This window comes from Vicia villosa, linkage group LG4, assembly GCF_029867415.1.
Source record: "Vicia villosa cultivar HV-30 ecotype Madison, WI linkage group LG4, Vvil1.0, whole genome shotgun sequence".
Taxonomy (NCBI): Eukaryota; Viridiplantae; Streptophyta; class Magnoliopsida; order Fabales; family Fabaceae; genus Vicia; species Vicia villosa.
The window spans coordinates 19,437,066-19,456,154 of NC_081183.1; the positions used below are offsets into that span (position 1 = coordinate 19,437,066).

A 19,089-nucleotide genomic window follows, 5' to 3' on the forward strand; every position below is an offset into this window, starting at 1 on the left:
ATAGAAGAAGTGAAGATGGACAAAGGTCACATAGGTATCTGAAGAGTTTCACCGAGAATAATTCCCTTCAAATACCAGAAGAATGTTTTGAAAATAGAAAGAAGATTTTGTAAATATAGTTTTTGAAAACAAACTAAGAAAAGAAAAGGTGTTGGGTCTTACACTCTAATAGAGGCCCAGTACTTTATAGTACTGGTTGACAGTTATAGAAACAGTTATTTGAAAAGAATTAATTGAATATAAAAAGGAGAAAGGGATGGGACTTACACTCTATTAGAGGCCCAAGAATTTATTTACTGTTTATGAGAAACAGTTGAAAATGATTTGCAATTGAAATGATTACTGGTGTGAAAACAGTTTAACTTAATTAGGGTAATGACAAAGTTCATACCCTACTAAGACCTAAATGAATAGGGTTTCAACTCATAAATATTTACAAGAGATTAGGTTTTGAAAATCAAATGAAAATTATATTTTTTGAAGTATTAAAACCTACTTAAAATATATGATTTTTAACCTAATTTAAATATAATAAAATAATATATTTTTTATGATTTTTTGGTATATCCTCAAAATAGATATATTAAATGAGAAGTGTGTGAAAAATGAAGCAAAAATGATTTAATTTGATAGGTGAAATAATTATGTGAAGTTGTAAATAAAAGGGAAGAAAAATAGTGGTAAAAAATATGGTTTGGCCTCACCAAGGGTTGAACTCACGCCCTCTTGGTTATCCAACAAAACAATTACCAACTGAGCCACGCGCGTGGACTGATTATCAGAGGTGCCCATGTGATTATATTTGAAATCAAGGCATAAAAATGATTTGGAAAATAAAATGGACAAAAGGTCTGAGGGGGGGATTGAACCCCAGACCTAAGGCATGGCAAGAGTTTGGACGCGTGCTGTAACCATTGGGACACTACGATGAATTCGTAGGTTAAACACAAACCGTTCAAAATATAATAAACTAAAACCTAGGAAATTTGAAAAATGGCGCCACCATCTTCATCTTCAACCTCAAGCTTTTGAATTTCTGGAAATCGTATCTCTCTCAATTCTCAACCAAATCCAAAGATGTAAAGACGGATTTTGCTCGATTTTGGACGAGGATCATGATAGTATCCTTTAATTTCATTTATTCTGAGTGTAACTTAAAATTCGCAAGCATGAACACTAAGAACCCTAAAACTGAAATTAAACATGAAATACTCTATATGCATGATTTGATGCAATTGATTGAGGGCTAATGATCCTTAAAGGTGCAGAAACCAACTGGTAACCTCATTTTTAATTTATCATGCGTGAATTATAGAGTTTGAAGATTTGGAAACTTACCTCAAAAATGGAGATCTCGCTCTGATCAAAGTGTGTTGCAGAGTTGTTGCAATGATCCAGATAGCTTCAGTGATCCTCCTGGAAGGTGTTTAGATGCTTAACTTGGATTGAAACTGCCCAGAACCTCTTGCTCAACCCCAACTGCAACAACTCCAAATGAGAGGTGAAGATGATGATTCTCCACGTACAGAAGTGTTTCAGAGGTTTGGATCACCTCTAAATGCCTCCCCTGATGTGTTTGAATACTTAATTCCAAAGGAAGAGCTTTGGTTTGAAGAATCCGAGTCTTTTTTTGCCAAAGAACCTTTGAAAAACATAAGTATGAAGAAAGAAGAGAGAAAGCAAGAATTCTATTGCTTTGGTGTGTTTAATTCTAAGGAAATGCACTTGTATTTATAGGCAAATGATGCAGAGAAATTGGAGATAGTAAGCTTCCTTAGTGAAGTGAGTTTGGTTTCCTTGGCTATGAAGAAATGTGAGTAAGATCCATATGTAATGATGAGTTCTTTGATACCACTCCCTAGCCATAGGTTTTGCTTGATCTTAGGGGACAAATTTGCTGCAGAAATGAGCTCCAATTGGTTGGGAGAAGATTCCTTTAATGAATCACCACTTGGCCATAAGTTCTCAAAATGCAATCATTACATAATCACATGTTTTGGTTTTGGAATATTCCTTTCAAAAATTTGTGTAATGATGCAAATGATTCTCTCCTATACTTGCAATGTCTCTGAAGTTTAGAGGCATCATTTAGTGTAAGCACTTGCATAAAATTGCAAATTTCACACTTAGGCATGACCTATAATTTCACTTCAAATGCCTAACTTTGATCAATCATATCTCTTAGCACAAAATGAATTTGGAGAAGATTGAGCACAATTTGGAAAGCCCTTAACATGTACTTTTCAATTCATTAGTTTGGTGTTTGCCCAAAATCTTTAGGGAAATTAGTGAAAATGTCCCATAAAGTTTAAAGAAAACTAGGGTTTTCTTGCAAGTTTTGTGAAGGCAGTCACTTTGAAGCTCCATATCTCTTTAATGGTTAATTTTTAGCCAAAAAATCATATGTGACAAAGTTGTTCATTGGATCAAAATCTACAACTTTCATGTTGGAAGTTATTTTCAGTTTGAAGGTGAAATTTTGAGATATTCCCTTCCAAAGTTTGGTAAAAACCACTTGAAAACACTTAGAAAATTTTCTAAGTATGAAAAGTCAAACTTTGACTTTTTGATTCTTGATTGATTTTCTTGATTTTTATTGATCAAATGACTTCAAATATCATATATTGATGATTTGAATCTTCAAAAGTCATGGTTGACCAAAATTTCCAAAAAGTCAAAGGTGATCTTGTATAGTTGACTTTTTCAAATGAATCGCGTTTCAGGAGATTTTAAGTGAATTAAGCTATCCTCATCAAATGAATTATATGAATGGATCCTATTGAGTTGTTGTAGGATATTGACCTATGCTTTGAGTTTTAGATCCGTTCCCTGATTAAAAGTCAACTGTCCAGGTGAATTAGGGTAAAAAACCCTAATTGTTGACCAAGTGAAATTGGTGACTGTAGACCTTGAATTGAGGTGTAATCCCTTTTGGATATTGTCATATGAGATATTTGAAGATGATTGATGCCTTTGAGTGATGCCCTGGAGCTTTCTAGGGTTTCCCATATGTGATTCTGTATTTTAGTCCTTGATGGGGCTCAAAACCCTAGACTGGTGAGGTAAGCAAGCTTGGGTTCAGGTGATGGGTCTCTTAACCAATCATAGGTTAATAGAATTAAGTTTTTGAATCCTAATGTTTGTGTTGGATACCATCCCTTTTATTGACCGATCCTTTGCCTGAGCTCTTTATTCTTGAACTCCCTCGATTAAGCATCAAATGAACAAGTGACTGTTCTAAGCAACTGCTTTGATTCTGATGAAAAACCTGAAAGTATAACATCTCAGGGGGGGTCAAAATTAGGGTATGACACGCTTAGATCTAAAATCGTTATGTTCTTCGACCGCCCTCTATTTTCCTCACGCTCTTGCTTCATCATTTCTTCAAACTCCGCCATTCTTTCAAAGAAAGGATCTGGCTAAGTCTCCGCCTCATTTGTATGATGTGTCATCCACTGATAAGAAGTAGCCGGTATAGGACACCCCGGTTTCAAAAAAACTTGAACAAAGTGGCGCGATCTTAGATACCCGATACATATGATGCGGCTCGACGCGTCCAAAGGCGGTCGTCTATGAAGTGGAAAGAATGTCTCACATAATCCAAATCTCGTCAAATCGACACACACTCAATCGTACTCACTTGCTATGAGATGGCCCATATCGGGGAATGCCATCTACTTCGAAACCGGGGAGATACCGCTTAGTGATGGAACAAGTGAATCATGAAGTTTCTCAAAGATTTCTTAATTTTCAAAGAGTCGGGCGTTGATGTCCCTTTGTGAAGTCAACTTCGAAATAAGTTCCCGTCGAATAAGAGTGTGATTTTCTTTTCCTTTTCCGAGCAAACCCGCAACGTCCCGATATCCAAAATTGTCGTCGCCTCCAACATCAACTATGTTATCAATATATTTGTGCATAAAGAGAGGCATCTCATCAATGTAGATCATGGGATATATTTTGATCGGAGGTGTGCGAGGCGGCTTCAAAATACGCGCTCCTTTGTTACCACTACACTTGGACTTTGGTGTCGGTGAATCCAGCATCAATGCATCAACATGTTCAAAGTAGGAAGGAGATCGTTTAGTTGATGTGTCCAAAAAATGTCACGCACCGTAACTTTGTCCTCGCACGTTCGGAAGCTTGACACGTATAGGTTATCGACTAATGGTTTCAAAAGTTGTTGCATTTCCGACCGAGGGCTCATTTTCAAGACTTTAAAATTGTTTTGTTCATTGTATACTTTCTTGACATTTGAAACACTATCCGGTTTTTTTCGCTTCAAATCGGTAAGTATGTTTCTCGGCGCCACTTTGATAATCGATAAATCCGAAATAACATTCTTCTCTTCGCGGGACAACCGACACGCCGTTGAATTCCCGTGTAACTTGGCATCCAAGGCATGATTATGAATTCCACAAATGACACTTAAACGCCACAAATCATCAACCCTCCGAGTCACGCGCAACTTAAACGGACACCCACACTTTCTCGATCCCGTGTCTTCGTGTTTTAATATCCGATTTGTTGGTACATACCTCCCACCCCTCTCGCAACTCAAAACGACAAAAGCTTTCCGTCTACTATTTCCATTGTCGGGCCATAAAATATTAATGCCAAATCCAAGTTTACTAGCTTCACTACGAACCCAATCAAGCAATTGTTCACGACAAGCGAAGCTCCGATCATTTGTAAATTGATTGATATTGATGGAAGTTTTGGAGAGGGTTTGAGTTTGTTTTGGAGAAAAATGATGAAATAGTGAAGGAGGGAAAATGGTATATGAACACATTATTTCGAAAATGAACTTCCGAAATAATAGCTGACTGTTAAAAACAACGTATTTTTTTAAATTTCATACATTTCGGAAATGCATCTCCGAAAACATCAATTTTTTGGAGATTTCGGAGATGCATTTCCGAAGTCTGAAAAAATTTATAAAAAAAATATTTCGGAGATACATCTCTGAAGCAGGGGCAAGTTGGAATTTTCGCTGGGGATCATCCCATATGGGGTCAATAAAAAAAATCTCTATAATAATCTCTACATCCTTTAGATTTTAATTTATATATGCACACAAATTCCAATTAATTTGACCATAAGGGGCGTATTAAAAGAAAGTGTCACATATTGATATTCACAGTATTCATTGTATATATTAACACATTAAATCCTGCGATACAAAACGCGAGAGATGTATAGGGAAAAACTCAAATTTTCCATTGGTTAAATATAAATCATAAAAATAATTTATATAGATTGACAACCTTTACCTTATAATATGATATTGTAGGAATAAGTTATATCAAACTTTAATTTTATCTTAGTACCAAGGTCCTATTAATTATTGTAATTCACCAATTATATATGTATGTCATGTCCAAAATTAAAAATATTAGACGTGAGGGGATATATTGAAAAAATATTTATAAAAAAAAAAAACAACTCACATTAATTACAGACTGAACTAATAAAATATTTATATAGAGTGCCATTCCATCTTAAAAATCGATTTTATAAAAATGCATTAAGTATAAAACTCCACCACACCCAATGGTATTGCACCCTTGTCTTACTATACAAATTAGTTTGTACTACTGAATTAGGTGAACTCTATTTCTAATACACTAATTAAATTAAATAATGCAAGCAATTTTGTAAAAACCTCTATTTTAGGTTATCAAATTGTAAGCGTCTAACAAATTAAAATCCCAAATTTACAAACATTAAGTTGTCCTATTAAATTGTCTAACTATAGTCAACAATCTTATTTTTAGAGGATCCGCACCATCTACAATAAGAGCTAAAATGAAATAAATGATTCCTTGTTGAACGACAACCATCTATAATTTATATATGAAAATTGAAGATTTATTAGAAGTGGTATGGGTGGTTTAAAGAGAATATTTTCAATAACATCAAACAATTTAAGAAATAAATTAGATATTTCATAAATTTGAGATTTAAATGATATATATATTTACAATTTATGGTTTGCTTAGCAATTTTGCTTCAATTCTGCCTTCCATTGAAGAATATGTTTTTGTAATATTTTGTTAAGAAATATGATTGCGTCTAATTTAACATGATTATGTAGAAAAAGAATTGTTTAGCACATATTAATATTATTTGATGTAAGACTTTTAAAATATTTTTTCTCGTCAAAAATTGGGCATATATATGGAGCGAAAAAATAAAATAAAATTAAAATATTATATTAAAAAATATAATAAAATCCAACTCAATCCTATAAAATTAACTTGTAGGATCAAACTTCCCTCATTTATAAACACATAAACACGTGATTTATAAACTATATATATTATACTCTTGAGAATAAATAAATACACGAACCTAGTTATTTTATTTATGTGAAGATACTGATTATCATTAGAAAAATCTAAAGTAGATAAAATTCAATACTGTAGATTTAGTTCCAACAATGTCGCTTGAAGATCAAGTTAAGCAACAAAAAGGTAAGACATGGATATCATTAAAAAAAAACAAAATGGACATTTACAGTTTGTACACATTATTCACCCATCTTAATCCCTTGTTAGGAGAGGTAAATGAAATGCATAAAATATGCGAATAATTCATAAAAATGGTAGACATGCATTATAATCCACAGCATATACCAACGTAAGCATAAAGATTATGAAATGGTCATCAATGTTTGTTTTCTTCTACAAAGTATATAATACTGGCCAATCATGGTCATATCATATGGGTAAATTATATATTACGTGGACCCTACTGGACAATGTTAATGGAATGTGCAAGTAACATCTATGATGGTATATAGTGATCAGGTAAGCATGGCAAGTACTTAGCCTTCTCTCATGCAATCAATATGTTATTTAAAAATAAAAGCTGTAATATTTATATGGACCAAAAACTTATTTAACTATTTTGTTTATTCATTACAATTACAACTCTGGCTAAACAATGAAATTGAATCTCATGCAATCAATACAAAGAGTATTTACGTAATCACGAGGTTATTAGCTGTTGGATCTTGATCGCACAATTCTGTAAAATCAAATTTATTTTTATTTTATAGTTCCAAATGCTGCAATTTATTAGACAATACTCATGTGCCGCTACTAATGATCCCCGTCTCCATTTGAGGCAATTTTTAAAAGTTGTTAGCAATTTCAAGATCTTTAGAGTTGCAAATGATCCTTTTAGATTGAAGTAGTTAAATTTCTTGGAACCAAATTACATAGCCACATGGAATGATTTAGTTGATAAATTCTTACCCAAATATTTTTCTAATGTTAAGAATGCTAATGAGTTATGAGATTACATCATTTAAGCTAGGGGAAGATGAATTCCTATTTAATGCTAGGGAGAGATCTATAGAAATGTTGAGACAATGTCCCCACCATGGGATACACCACTATGTCACGTTATGGCCTCATCTGTTGCGATAGATCTCGTCACACTAACACTATAGTTTAAACTCATTAAATGGATCTTAGCTTAACATGTTTTCATCTCTAATAAGATTCCTTACCTTTTATCTATTAATATTCATTCTGAACTTATGACAACTACGTCCATTATTATTCTCTGCTCATGAATATTCACAAATAATTGAATTTAAAATCAATTTAAGTTAATACAATATCCGTGGGAATAATACTCTTACATTTATCACTTGCTACCACTTTAACTATGTAAACTTGCACATATAAAGATCCCATCGCACACCAATTTTGAAAGACTTGGATGCAGACCCAACTCACCAAATAGAATTGTGAAGAGACGATTAATAAATGATTAAACACACCGAGCTCAAAATCATTGAAGGGGAGGAAAAAAACTTTCTAGAAGAATAAGCATTCGTGAAGGAGAATGAAACACTCATTGTATTTATTACACATCCTCTTTTCTTTTTATCATAGCTCAATCCTTAGAAGGTCCCGCAGTTGTGAAGTCATGGTCTAAACTGCTCTCACAAGTGAAGAAAAGGCGATATCCAACATCTTCTGGTCCACACCGAAGAATTGTATCATGCCTCCTTTCAAACATTAGGTTGAACATCCCTCATTGCAAGGGATTATAAGATTTTAGAAACATATTGAGAAATGAATGCGAATAGAATCCTAACGCATATTTAAAGATAAATTTCACATTTTTTCAAAGCAAACCTACGACAAGGAAGTTAATTAAAAACTGAATCAGAAAGACTAAGAATTTAGTAAACCCTTTTCTTTAAAAACCCTGATAAAGAAAGCAAGAATAGAAATAAGGAGACTTGAATGTTACCTCTAAAGAACGAAGTTGGTGACCCACATGTTGCAGATCATGCCAAAAAGAGTGGCACAAACATGTCAAATATGAAGATTAGTGTAAAAAGAATGAGCGCCAGAGAAGAAGTTACAGGCGTGAGAAGGCGTGAGAAGGGACTTGTTCAAAATTCGACAAATAATCGAAGAAAGAGAAACTAGTAGTTCCAAAACTCCTTACATATACCTCAATAAAAGTGAACAGTGCAATCCATTACACTAGGAAGTGCATAAACACCCCACCAACAATTAAAATCTCATCGTAAACAATTCAGAGTATTTAAGTACCCTAAAAAAGAGATGATATCATTACCATCACACATAGCGATGCACGTTAGAGTTTCCTTGAGAAACACTGCCTGATCAAGAAAAAAGACATTTAATGTATTTGTTCCAAAAGCTAGTAAGGCCCAATCAAGTCTCTCCACCTACCCTATTAATAGTCGGCATAAATATTTATTTGGCAAATCCCTCATTCTACAAAGTTAGAATAATGGCTTGAGGGATAACTATTCTACGTTGTCCGCAAGGACTACTTCAAAAAGTCCAAAAGCAAAATCCAAGAAAATAAATACATGGAACAAGTGGACCTTCTTCCTACCCATAAGTAGAGCATTTTGTCCTCCAACGCAAAAACCATCGCCCGATTCAATCAGACGGTTGTCTGCGTGACACACTGCACCACTCACAAACGGTTCCAACCATTCTTAGTATATAAGTGTAAAGCACATCATTTTATATATTCAAATTCATTCTCACTTTTACATTACTTTTCATTCCTTCAGTGACTTAGACGTTAAAGTGATAACTTTACATATCAATTCTCTCTCTTCCGCACAAAAAACTTATTTTACCAATCGAAGATCTCATTTCATTATTTCACTACACACTTCAGATTCTCTATTGAAATAAATATAATAATTTGGGTCGAAATAGCATTATTTAAAGAGTAATTCTAATATATTTTAGGAAGCCTTCGTACTACTTTTCTTGCTATGAGTTTGTTTACAATCCGTACAAATTGACACAATTTCTATTCTATCCTTAACAAACTAAACAAAGGGAAAATTCATGTGCCACTTTTAAATCTAAAGAAAAAGAACATCAGAAGGTCATTGAGAAACACTAGTGGACCAACACTTGATGTTGAAGAGAGCAACACTACAATATCAACACAACAATCTCAAGCTGTATCAATTATTATTTGAAAACATCACAAAATTGATGGTTTGTTGAAATTTCAAACAATGAAGCCATCAAAACTAAATTTTAAGAGAACAAAAATAATATATTCAAATATTAAATTACTGTTAATTAAAGTGATAATGGTTAGTATTTTACAATCGTTTTCAAGTAGATTAAATGTTACTATAATTAATTGAGACCTTATGCACAAATCAAAATATAACTAGGATAATGTTGAAATATAAAGCAAAATAAACTTGGAGACAAAAGATAATATGTAAGGTGGGGTAAAAGATCTTATCAACATGGATGTTTTTGTCCAACAATATCTCAAACTCTTCTTTTGTGGGACCCAAAAAAGATTTTGTGTCACATAACTTCTCTATATAACATCATCTCCTATCAACTTCTAATTCATATTTCACATTGAAAAAAAAAAATCATTTGCTATTTTTCTTCATTTTTTTTCCAAATTTAATTTAAGGAAATTCTCACAATTCAAAATATTGAGCTATATATTATTGTAGTGATTAGAGGAAGATGAAGGATGGTGGTAGAAAGCATGGTGTAATGACACCATGTGCTGCATGCAAGCTTCTAAGAAGAAGATGTGCCCATGATTGTGTGTTTGCTCCATATTTTCCAGCTGATGAACCTCATAAGTTTGGAAGTGTTCATAAGGTTTTTGGAGCAAGCAATGTGAACAAAATGTTACAGGTTCATAATTTAATTTATGCACTTTATTTTATTTTAATAATTATCATGTCATCATTACATGATAATAATTCCAATCGTTTTCATGAGAATTTTGTGGTGAATTTTTTTTTTATGACCAAGTCAAATTGAATTTTATGCGTGCACTTAAATATAAAACCATTATATTTGATCACTATCATGGAAAAAGTTAGAGTGAATTAATCAAAAAATTTACTTGATTAATTTATAAACTATTCAAAATAAGTTTGAAAAGTTAATAACTCGCCATTAAGAAAAACAAAGACAGCAAAGAAAATATACAAATAGAAACAATACAATTATTCGTAAGAATTCTATAATTTGAGATGTCATTATGCGAAATGGTAATAACTATAAAAAATTTACATACATAACAATGGTTATTACGGTTTGAACCGATAAAATCGGTTAAGTTGAAATTTTCGAAAGATAAGAACATTTTATATATACCAAATATTTTATGATCTTGTAATAGATTAGAAAATTTATTGTGTTTTTTTTTTTCCTATATATTACATATGTGATTTGTTATTTAAAAAATAAATTAGAAGGTGCTGTGATATCCCATATCATTTTCTGTTATAGTGGTTAGTTAGTTGATGGTTGGCCCTACAGTTCTCACTTTTAATGAATTCTCTATAATTCTCATTCTTCATGTTAAAGAAAGATAATAACTAGTAATCTAAATGATACCTTAGCACAAAAAAGCTAAAGGATGCACATAAATTACCTTTAAATCCTGAAACCATACTAAACAAATAATAAAGATAAGACATGATTTGATATTTATAGTCACTTTTCACTTTGTTTTATAAATTGATTTTTTTTATGATGAATTCGATTTAATATAAAATTTTAATATAGATTGAGAGTTTGAAGAGGAGGAGAATTAAAAGGATTCGAAATATATATATATATATATATATATATATATATATATATATATATATATATATATATATATATATATAATTATATTTTTTGAAATGTTTTTTTATATAATGATTAAAGAGTATATGTCATTATAATATTTTTAATTTTTAAAATATTATAACAATATAAATTATATTTAAAAATTGTGTCTAACTCTTTTAAAATTCTTCAAATCCATCATTTAATACAATTTTTTAATTTCCCAAAATTCGAAGAATTTTTGTTTGTGAATAAAAATAAGTCACTCATCTTCTATTCTTTTCACTTAATTTTTTTTTCAAGGACTTTTCCTCCCTTCCTCTCCAAATTCTCGAACACCAACTATAGCTATGGACTAAATTTTATAGTATTTAATGCAAAAATAATATTAAAAAAAGTTTAAATATCCCATATTAAAGTTTATAAAAAAACATTTTACTTTATCATAACAAATTTTATTTGAACTCTGTCTTCTTCCTCAATTGATTTTAGAATTTTATCATGTGTTTAAATTTGGTAATGTGTTAGGTAAATAGATTATCTCTCTTATAAATTCAACATTTCAGTCATTTATAAATAATTTGAAACTTTAATCACTCATACTTGTATCCAAACACAAATCAATCTTCTTTAATATATGTTAATCTTAAAAATATATATTCATTTAAGAATTTTTTCAATGATCCACACAATTGTAAAGGTCATATCAAAAATAAATTATATTTAACCCTAAACGAAAAATAAAAAAATCTCAAAATTTCTAAGATTGATCATATACTACTACTAGGTAAAACCAACTCTCAATAAAACAAACTAAAAAAAAATACTAAATCAAATAAATTACGATATGCTTATTAAAAAAAAAATAGATGACTGTATTGTGCAAAAAAAAACCAATATTAAGTGTGAAGAGGATAAAGTAAAAATTAAAAGATATTGTAAGCTGCATGATTACTGGTTGGGTTATATGTAATCAATTTGTTCAACAATATCGCTCTTTATGACCACAGCATGCATGGCTTTTCATCTTGGACTGCTTGCGCAATGATAAACTAGGAATAAAATAAAGTTTTATAGTTTATTTTATGTCACCTTTTGTTTTAATAATAATTATTTGTTTCACCTTTTCCTTTTATCTTTAAAATCAGGGTTACATTGATAGAGACACCTTAGTAATATGACAAAAAGTGATGTTAATTCCTAGATAACGATATTTCATCTTCTAAATAAAGTAGTAAATATAAATAATTATCTTGTAAGCATGATACATTGATGATGTATATATTACTTTCTTTTTTATTTTTTAGCTATCGTGATTAATAAAAATACACGAGTTATGTGCGTAGAAATAGTAATAAGGGATGTGTAAAAATAGTGATATTTTAATATAGAAATTGTTGAATTGGTAAGTATATGTAAAACATGAGAGAAAAGTATTAATGATAATAGCTCTTGATTAGATAAAAGAAAACTCAATAATAATTCCTATATAAATAATTACATAGACTCAATAATAATATAATAATAATAATTAATATTCAACCTAATATTAAAATATATTCTAATCATTTCTAAATTAATATAAATAATATTAAAAAATATTCATAATATTTTAACACTCTCCTTTAAGTTGAAGTTTACTATGTTTTCAGTTTGTTAAAAAATACTAGTATTCAAAATTACGAGAACAAACCAAACAAAATAACATCATAATAGAGAAATCACTAAAATGAATTATCTTAGAGAGGTGTATCAATCATTGATGAACATGGAGATAAAATAGAAAATCATGTCAGAAGACGAAGTGATGTCGAAGGTGACGTTAAAATTGACACTTGATATGATGTTGGAAGTAAAGTTGAAGTGAGAAATTAAAAAGAACATCTACACAGGGAGGACTAAACCAATAGACTGAAGAACAACAAATTGTATATATATGATCAATATCAAAATCAATAGAGGGAGAATCAATGGAATTCATAAATAATTCGATTTTGATCTTCAAACATATAAAGTGATCGACGACATGTCAATAACAATTTATCAATCGAACATTAAGATTTTTTTCAATAGAACCTATCATTAAAAAGACAGTACAACACACATTCCTATATATTTGAAAACTCAATAGTAAAAGCAGTCGATAAAACGATTAATAGTTCAAGTAGGGTCGAAAGAAACTCCGAATACCTGGTTGAATTCGTAAGTATGTGTAAAAAATAAATGAAAAGTATTATTAATAATAGATCTTATTTTTAATATAAAATATTCAATATAATCCCTATTTGTAAACCTATTTGTAAAGATATGGATTGAATCCTTAATCAAGAACAAATAATGATAATAATAATTAATATTTAATTTGATACTAGGAGATCATTTAAGAAACCTAAATTAATATAAAATAAAAATATGATAAAATAGTTATAATATTTTAATAGAAATGTATAGTTAAGACATGTTTTTTTATTTTTGTATAATGAATATTTAATTCAAGTATTATTTTATGATTACAATAATAAATAGTCTCTAGTCAACTATATAAAAATAAATCCCTCCCCTTTTTTCCAAAGTAACCAACTTCAACACCCACCTTATTATCTACTTTTGACTATATCCCCAACAACCACTTACAAATTCCTAAAGCTAGAATTTTTTTTTACCTAACTAATCTATAATTGCATCTTAAAAAATCTTAAACAGTTTTCTATTTATGGGAAGTCTCATACATTTCCATTTTGAAAGAAAAAAAAAACATGCATGTATAAGCTACACATTTTTAAATGTAGAAGCAACATTTAAATACCAATAAAATAGACATATTAATATTAGTAAAGAGTACTAAAGCCAAATTTCTTCTTTTTCTCCAAATGAATCACCTTCAATTAAGATAACATTTTTTATATAAGAAACCACATTGTAATTTACCTTCAATTATTATTTTTTTTTGTTAATATTGGTAGGAATTACCAGAACATCAAAGAAGTGATGCAGTTAGTTCAATGGTATATGAAGCAAATGCAAGAGTAAGGGACCCTGTGTATGGATGTGTTGGAGCCATATCCTCTCTTCAGCAACAAGTTGATGTGCTTCAAACCCAATTAGCACAAGCACAAGCAGAAGTTGTTCATATGAAAATGCACCAATCATCATCATCATCATCAAATCAACACCAAGCATCACCATCATCAGAAAATGTGTACCAATCAAGCAGGCCTTTTTCTTCACAAACCTTGTGGTCATACTAGCTAGCTAGCAAAATTTTCATATATATATTTTTACTTATAAGGAGTGAAATGGATTGTTGTTATAGTTTTGAATGATTTTTAAGTATGGGACTAATGAAAACCATATGATACACTTCTGCAATATTAATAGGCATTAGTGAATATGTTGTTAGACATTTACTAATTTTCTTATGTACAATTAGGGTTTAATATATTACCTGTCCAATTAGTAACTTCATTTTCTGTTTTGTATCACCCTTCTTATTATACTTAAATGACATCAATATATCTCTATATTACAAAGAGGTGATGATGGTTAGTTTGCTATGTACCCTAAATAGATGTTAATGTAAAAGTAGTAACTTTATAGTTGATAAATAAGTTTGTGGTTCACTAAATACACTGAGAATAATATGCCTTGAATTTTTTTCATTGTGCTTTGTTATGTACAATAAAAGTTTCTATAATAATTTTCAGAATAATTTCTTATACTATTCTAAATATTATGCATATAATCAATTATAATTATTACTAATCAATTTACAATCATTTCTATTTTAAATATAGAGATATGGACAAAATGGTCTAATACACTCCCGAAGTCGGAATTGGAGGTTGATGAGTATTGAGACTATCACGAAAATCATTCAAGAGTTAAACTAGAAGTACTTCGGTGAATATGTCAGCAATTTGATCACGTGAGAGAACATGTAAAGCGTGTATTTGGTCGCGAAAAACTTTTTCACGCACAAATGTATATCCATCTCGATGTGTTTGGTATGTTGATGTTGAACTGGATTAATCGACAAATAAACTGGAATCATGTTATCACAATAAACTAGAGTAGTTATTGAAACTCGGCAACGTAGTTGTAAGAGTAAGTTTCTGATCCAATAAGATTCTGATACTACATTAGTTATTTTTGGTACTCGGCTTCTGCACTAAAACGAGATAAAGCGTGTTGTCTTTTAGCAGACCACGAGATCAAATTGTCACCAAAATATATGCAGTAACTAAAGGTGGATCGTCTTGTGTCTAGATAACTAGTCCAGTCTGCATCAGTGTAAGATACTAGTTTGGTGACGGAGGAGGGATATAAGTGAAGGCCAAAATCAAGAGTATCATGAATATTAACGAACGATACACTTCAAAGTTGACATATGTTGTGTTTAAGGGTCATATTGCATAAATAGGCATACTTCTTGAAGTGCATAAGAGATATCGGGTTTTGTGAGAGTTAAATATTAAAATGCACCAGCAAGAATTCAATATTTTGTTGATTCATGATATCCAGAAGAGCCACTGAGTATTTCCTTGGGGTCTACTGGCCTAAGTGATGACTTGCAAGAGGGCATACTTGCTCATTTTATAATTTCTACAATATATTTATTTTGAGGAAGAAAAAGACCAACTGCATGTTTAGTGACAGATATTCCTAAAAACCAATTCAGATGACCTAAATCCTTCATGGAAAATTCAGAGCTAAGTTCAAACATAATGGATTTATGAAGAGCATCTGAGGAAGCAGTAAGAATTATGTCATTGACATATAGAAGAATATAAGAAATAACAGTGTCGTGACTATAAATAAATAAAGAGTAGTTAGAAATGTTGTGAGAGAAACCCAATTTGGCAACATAGGATGCCTTTATGTCGGTATGAGTCGGGAGAGGGTGTTGGGATTGGACCCGAGATCGTCCAACAGATCATAGAGAAGATCAAAGTGATCCAAATAAGATGAGAGATTCGTAGAGTCGCTAGAAGAGGTACCATGATAAGCGAAGGAAAGCACTTGAGTTCCAAGAGGGAGATCATGTGTTTCTAAGAGTTACTTCGGTAACTGGTGTTGGTAGAGCTTTGAAGTCTTGAAAGATCACTCAGCGTTTCATCGTGTCGTACCAGATTTTATAGAGGATATGAGAAGTGGCCTTTCAAATCCCTTTGCCACCGTCACTTTCTACTCTTCATGATGTTTTTCATGTGTCTCACTCGAGGAGATACATTCCAAATTCGTCTCATGTGATCCAAGTGAATGATGTGCAGGTGAGTGATAACATGATGTTTAAGGAATCACCCATGTGGATAGAGGATCGGGAAGTGAATGAGTTGTGTGATAAAGAGATAAACTTTGTGAAGGTAGCTTGGGGAGGACCAGCTGGTGGAAATATGACTTGGGAGCTTGAGAGCCAGATGAGGGAGTCGTATCTGAATCTGTTAACTTAAGGTAATTTTCGAGGGCGAAAAATTCTAAAATTTTCTAGTATAGGCATAACACATGCTAATGCAGTTGTCTTACATGATGACACGATGGATGCTACGACATCTGGAAATAGACCAGATTCATCAGACTGAATTTCATACTTCATTATAATTGTAGAATGATAAATAATATTTAAAGTTGTTAACCCAAATCAGTGCAATAACACCTAATATAGGGGCTACCAAACCAGAAAGGAAGTCCATTATCAACAATATTAGTTAAAATCTAAACAGTCTCAGTTCACAACTTCTCACCTAATCACTACCTAGCGCTACCTATGCCTAGAAGTCGACATCTAGACTTTGGAAGTCGACATCCCACTTCCAATCACCGCAGTGATAAATAACAGCCCCATTCCCAGTGATTGTATAAAAAACCCAACTTAAAAGATCACACTTCCAATACAAGAACTCAACTATTTTGCTTAAAAGCTTTAAGAGTGAGAACAAAATAACTCAACTCATTACCTAAAGGCTTCTGAGTGAGAACAAACAGCTTGACAAACAGTCAAACAACATACAGTTTATCACACAGTATCAAAAGATACGTGGGAGACTTGAAACACAAGAGACTCTCAAAACCAAAGCTTTCTAACATTCCCTTAATTTTACAATTGTGAAAAGCTTAATTATATTAGGTATATGGATGGCTTTAAATAGTCTTCAACAATCCATGGGCTTCGAAACATTTTACTTGATCCACAAGATGAGAGTTGCAACAAATTTGTAGAGAAATCTTTTTGAATATTGAAAACAAATATTGTTTCAATCTTCAAAATTTAGAAACTTTAATTCTGGTGGAGATTTGATTCTTTTTTTCTAGATTAAATGTTCTTGACTTGCATAAATCACTGAAATATATCCAAAGGAAATATCGTAGAATAAATTTAAAACAAATCAAATCTTTCAAGATTCCAAATAGCTTTTGTTAATCTTTTGATAAAGAATGTCACGACATCATTCACGACATCTGGTTTTTTCCTGTATTCTTATACTCAGTTTTAACAACAGATCAAGATGTCATGACATCTTGCTTAGCATCTTTCAAGCATCTTATTTTTGCAAAATTCTCTCAACCCCAAAATCAAGGAGCTAACAAATTCTTGAAGTGAAAGAGAGTTGTAACACCTTAGTTTTTGGATTTATTAAAATTATTTGATTTTTTAAAGAACTTTATGTATTTATTTAATTACTGGGTAATATTAATTAAATAAATATGGGTGTTAGGAGCGTGTGACCCTATGGTGGGAGTGTGGGGAGTAATTAGCGGGGAGAGAGGTTGATTAAAATATTAGAATTTATTTTAAAATTTAAAATAATAGTATTTTATTTGATTATTTAACTTAAATAGAAAATAAAGAATTTGGCCCAATAGTGTAAACTAAGAGAAATATAGGAGAGAAAGGAATAATAATATTGGTAAGTGAGGGGTGAAATTATAAATTGAATTAGATTACTTTAACTATATAAGTTAAAGGATAATCTAGGTTTAGGGAAATTTTGACAGTACGTAGAAAGAATTGTAAGCGAGAGGCTAGAGGCAAAAGAGAGACTTGGAGCTTTGGGTGATAGGAGACTATTCCATTGAATTCAGATTTCTTGCTCGAAATTAAGGTAAAGGGGAGAATAACCTTAATAAATGGTATATTCATAAGGCGTAGGGTAGAGGAGTCCTTAACCTCCAATAGGTTTGGTATGAATGTATATGTTTTGTTGTATTATTATATGAATCTGAAAAATTGGGGATCCTTTGATGTTATGATTTATTTTTTATGATGAAATATGTGTACCTTAGTGGGTGTAAATTCTTGTAGATGTTGTGGTGCTATATCATCCATTGATGGTCTCTGGAAGGTTTTGGAATGAATATGATTTTAGGGGAAAAAAGAGATTTTAATGTGTTAAAATTGATGAAGCCATGTGTTATGAATATGTTATAATGAGTATGATAGATTTTGGATCAAAAATTTGTGGCTGGAAGTGATTTTGGGAGATTCCAAAGATCTCTAAACCAAAATCACAAATTGTGCAGTTTGCAGACCGCTGACGGGCGTCATGTCCTTTGATGTGCTAACGGGTAGGCCGTCATGGCACCTAGTCGCGTGGGTTGAAGCAGAACATCACAATGGTGACGGGCTGGTTTGGATTCCGATGACGAGCGTCATGCCTGTGACGCCCAGGGGGTCATGGTTCTGTAGTTTGAGCAGTGAGTGTGTTTGAGAGTATAAAAGTGCAGAATTTATTTATTTGACTTCTAATTGATAGTTGGACTACTGTTGAGGTTTGGATGAGGGAACTTAATTGAATTAAAAATATTTAATCGAGTAAATATTTATTGATGCGCGTTTTGATGTTGTGTTGAGCATGAGTTATAAGTTATGACAATGTCGTGATTTTTGATAGTGTGAATTGTGATTTTTATGTTGTTGTATGTATGAGTTAATAGTTCAATCGAGAGGAACTACTTAACCCTGAATTGC

General features: G+C 31.4%; 1 protein-coding gene across 1 annotated transcript; it reads left to right on the forward strand.

Annotated features, from left to right (window-relative positions):
• Window positions 1-9,915: 9,915 nt before the first annotated feature.
• On the forward strand, window positions 9,916-14,588 carry LOC131594622 (LOB domain-containing protein 4-like). The gene is made up of 2 exons (XM_058866801.1): window positions 9,916-10,193; window positions 14,087-14,588. Exons 1-2 carry the CDS (start codon window positions 10,017-10,019, stop codon window positions 14,369-14,371), a joined length of 462 nt encoding a protein of 153 aa, XP_058722784.1. The 5' UTR covers window positions 9,916-10,016; the 3' UTR covers window positions 14,372-14,588.
• Window positions 14,589-19,089: the final 4,501 nt, after the last annotated feature.

Coding starts and splice junctions, on each gene's coding strand:
- LOC131594622 (XM_058866801.1), top strand. CDS start 10,017: ATGAAGGATGGTGGTAGAAAGCATGGTGTAATGACACCATGTGCTGCA. Junction 10,194..14,086: donor ATGTGAACAAAATGTTACAG/GTTCATAATTTA, acceptor TAATATTGGTAG/GAATTACCAGAACATCAAAG.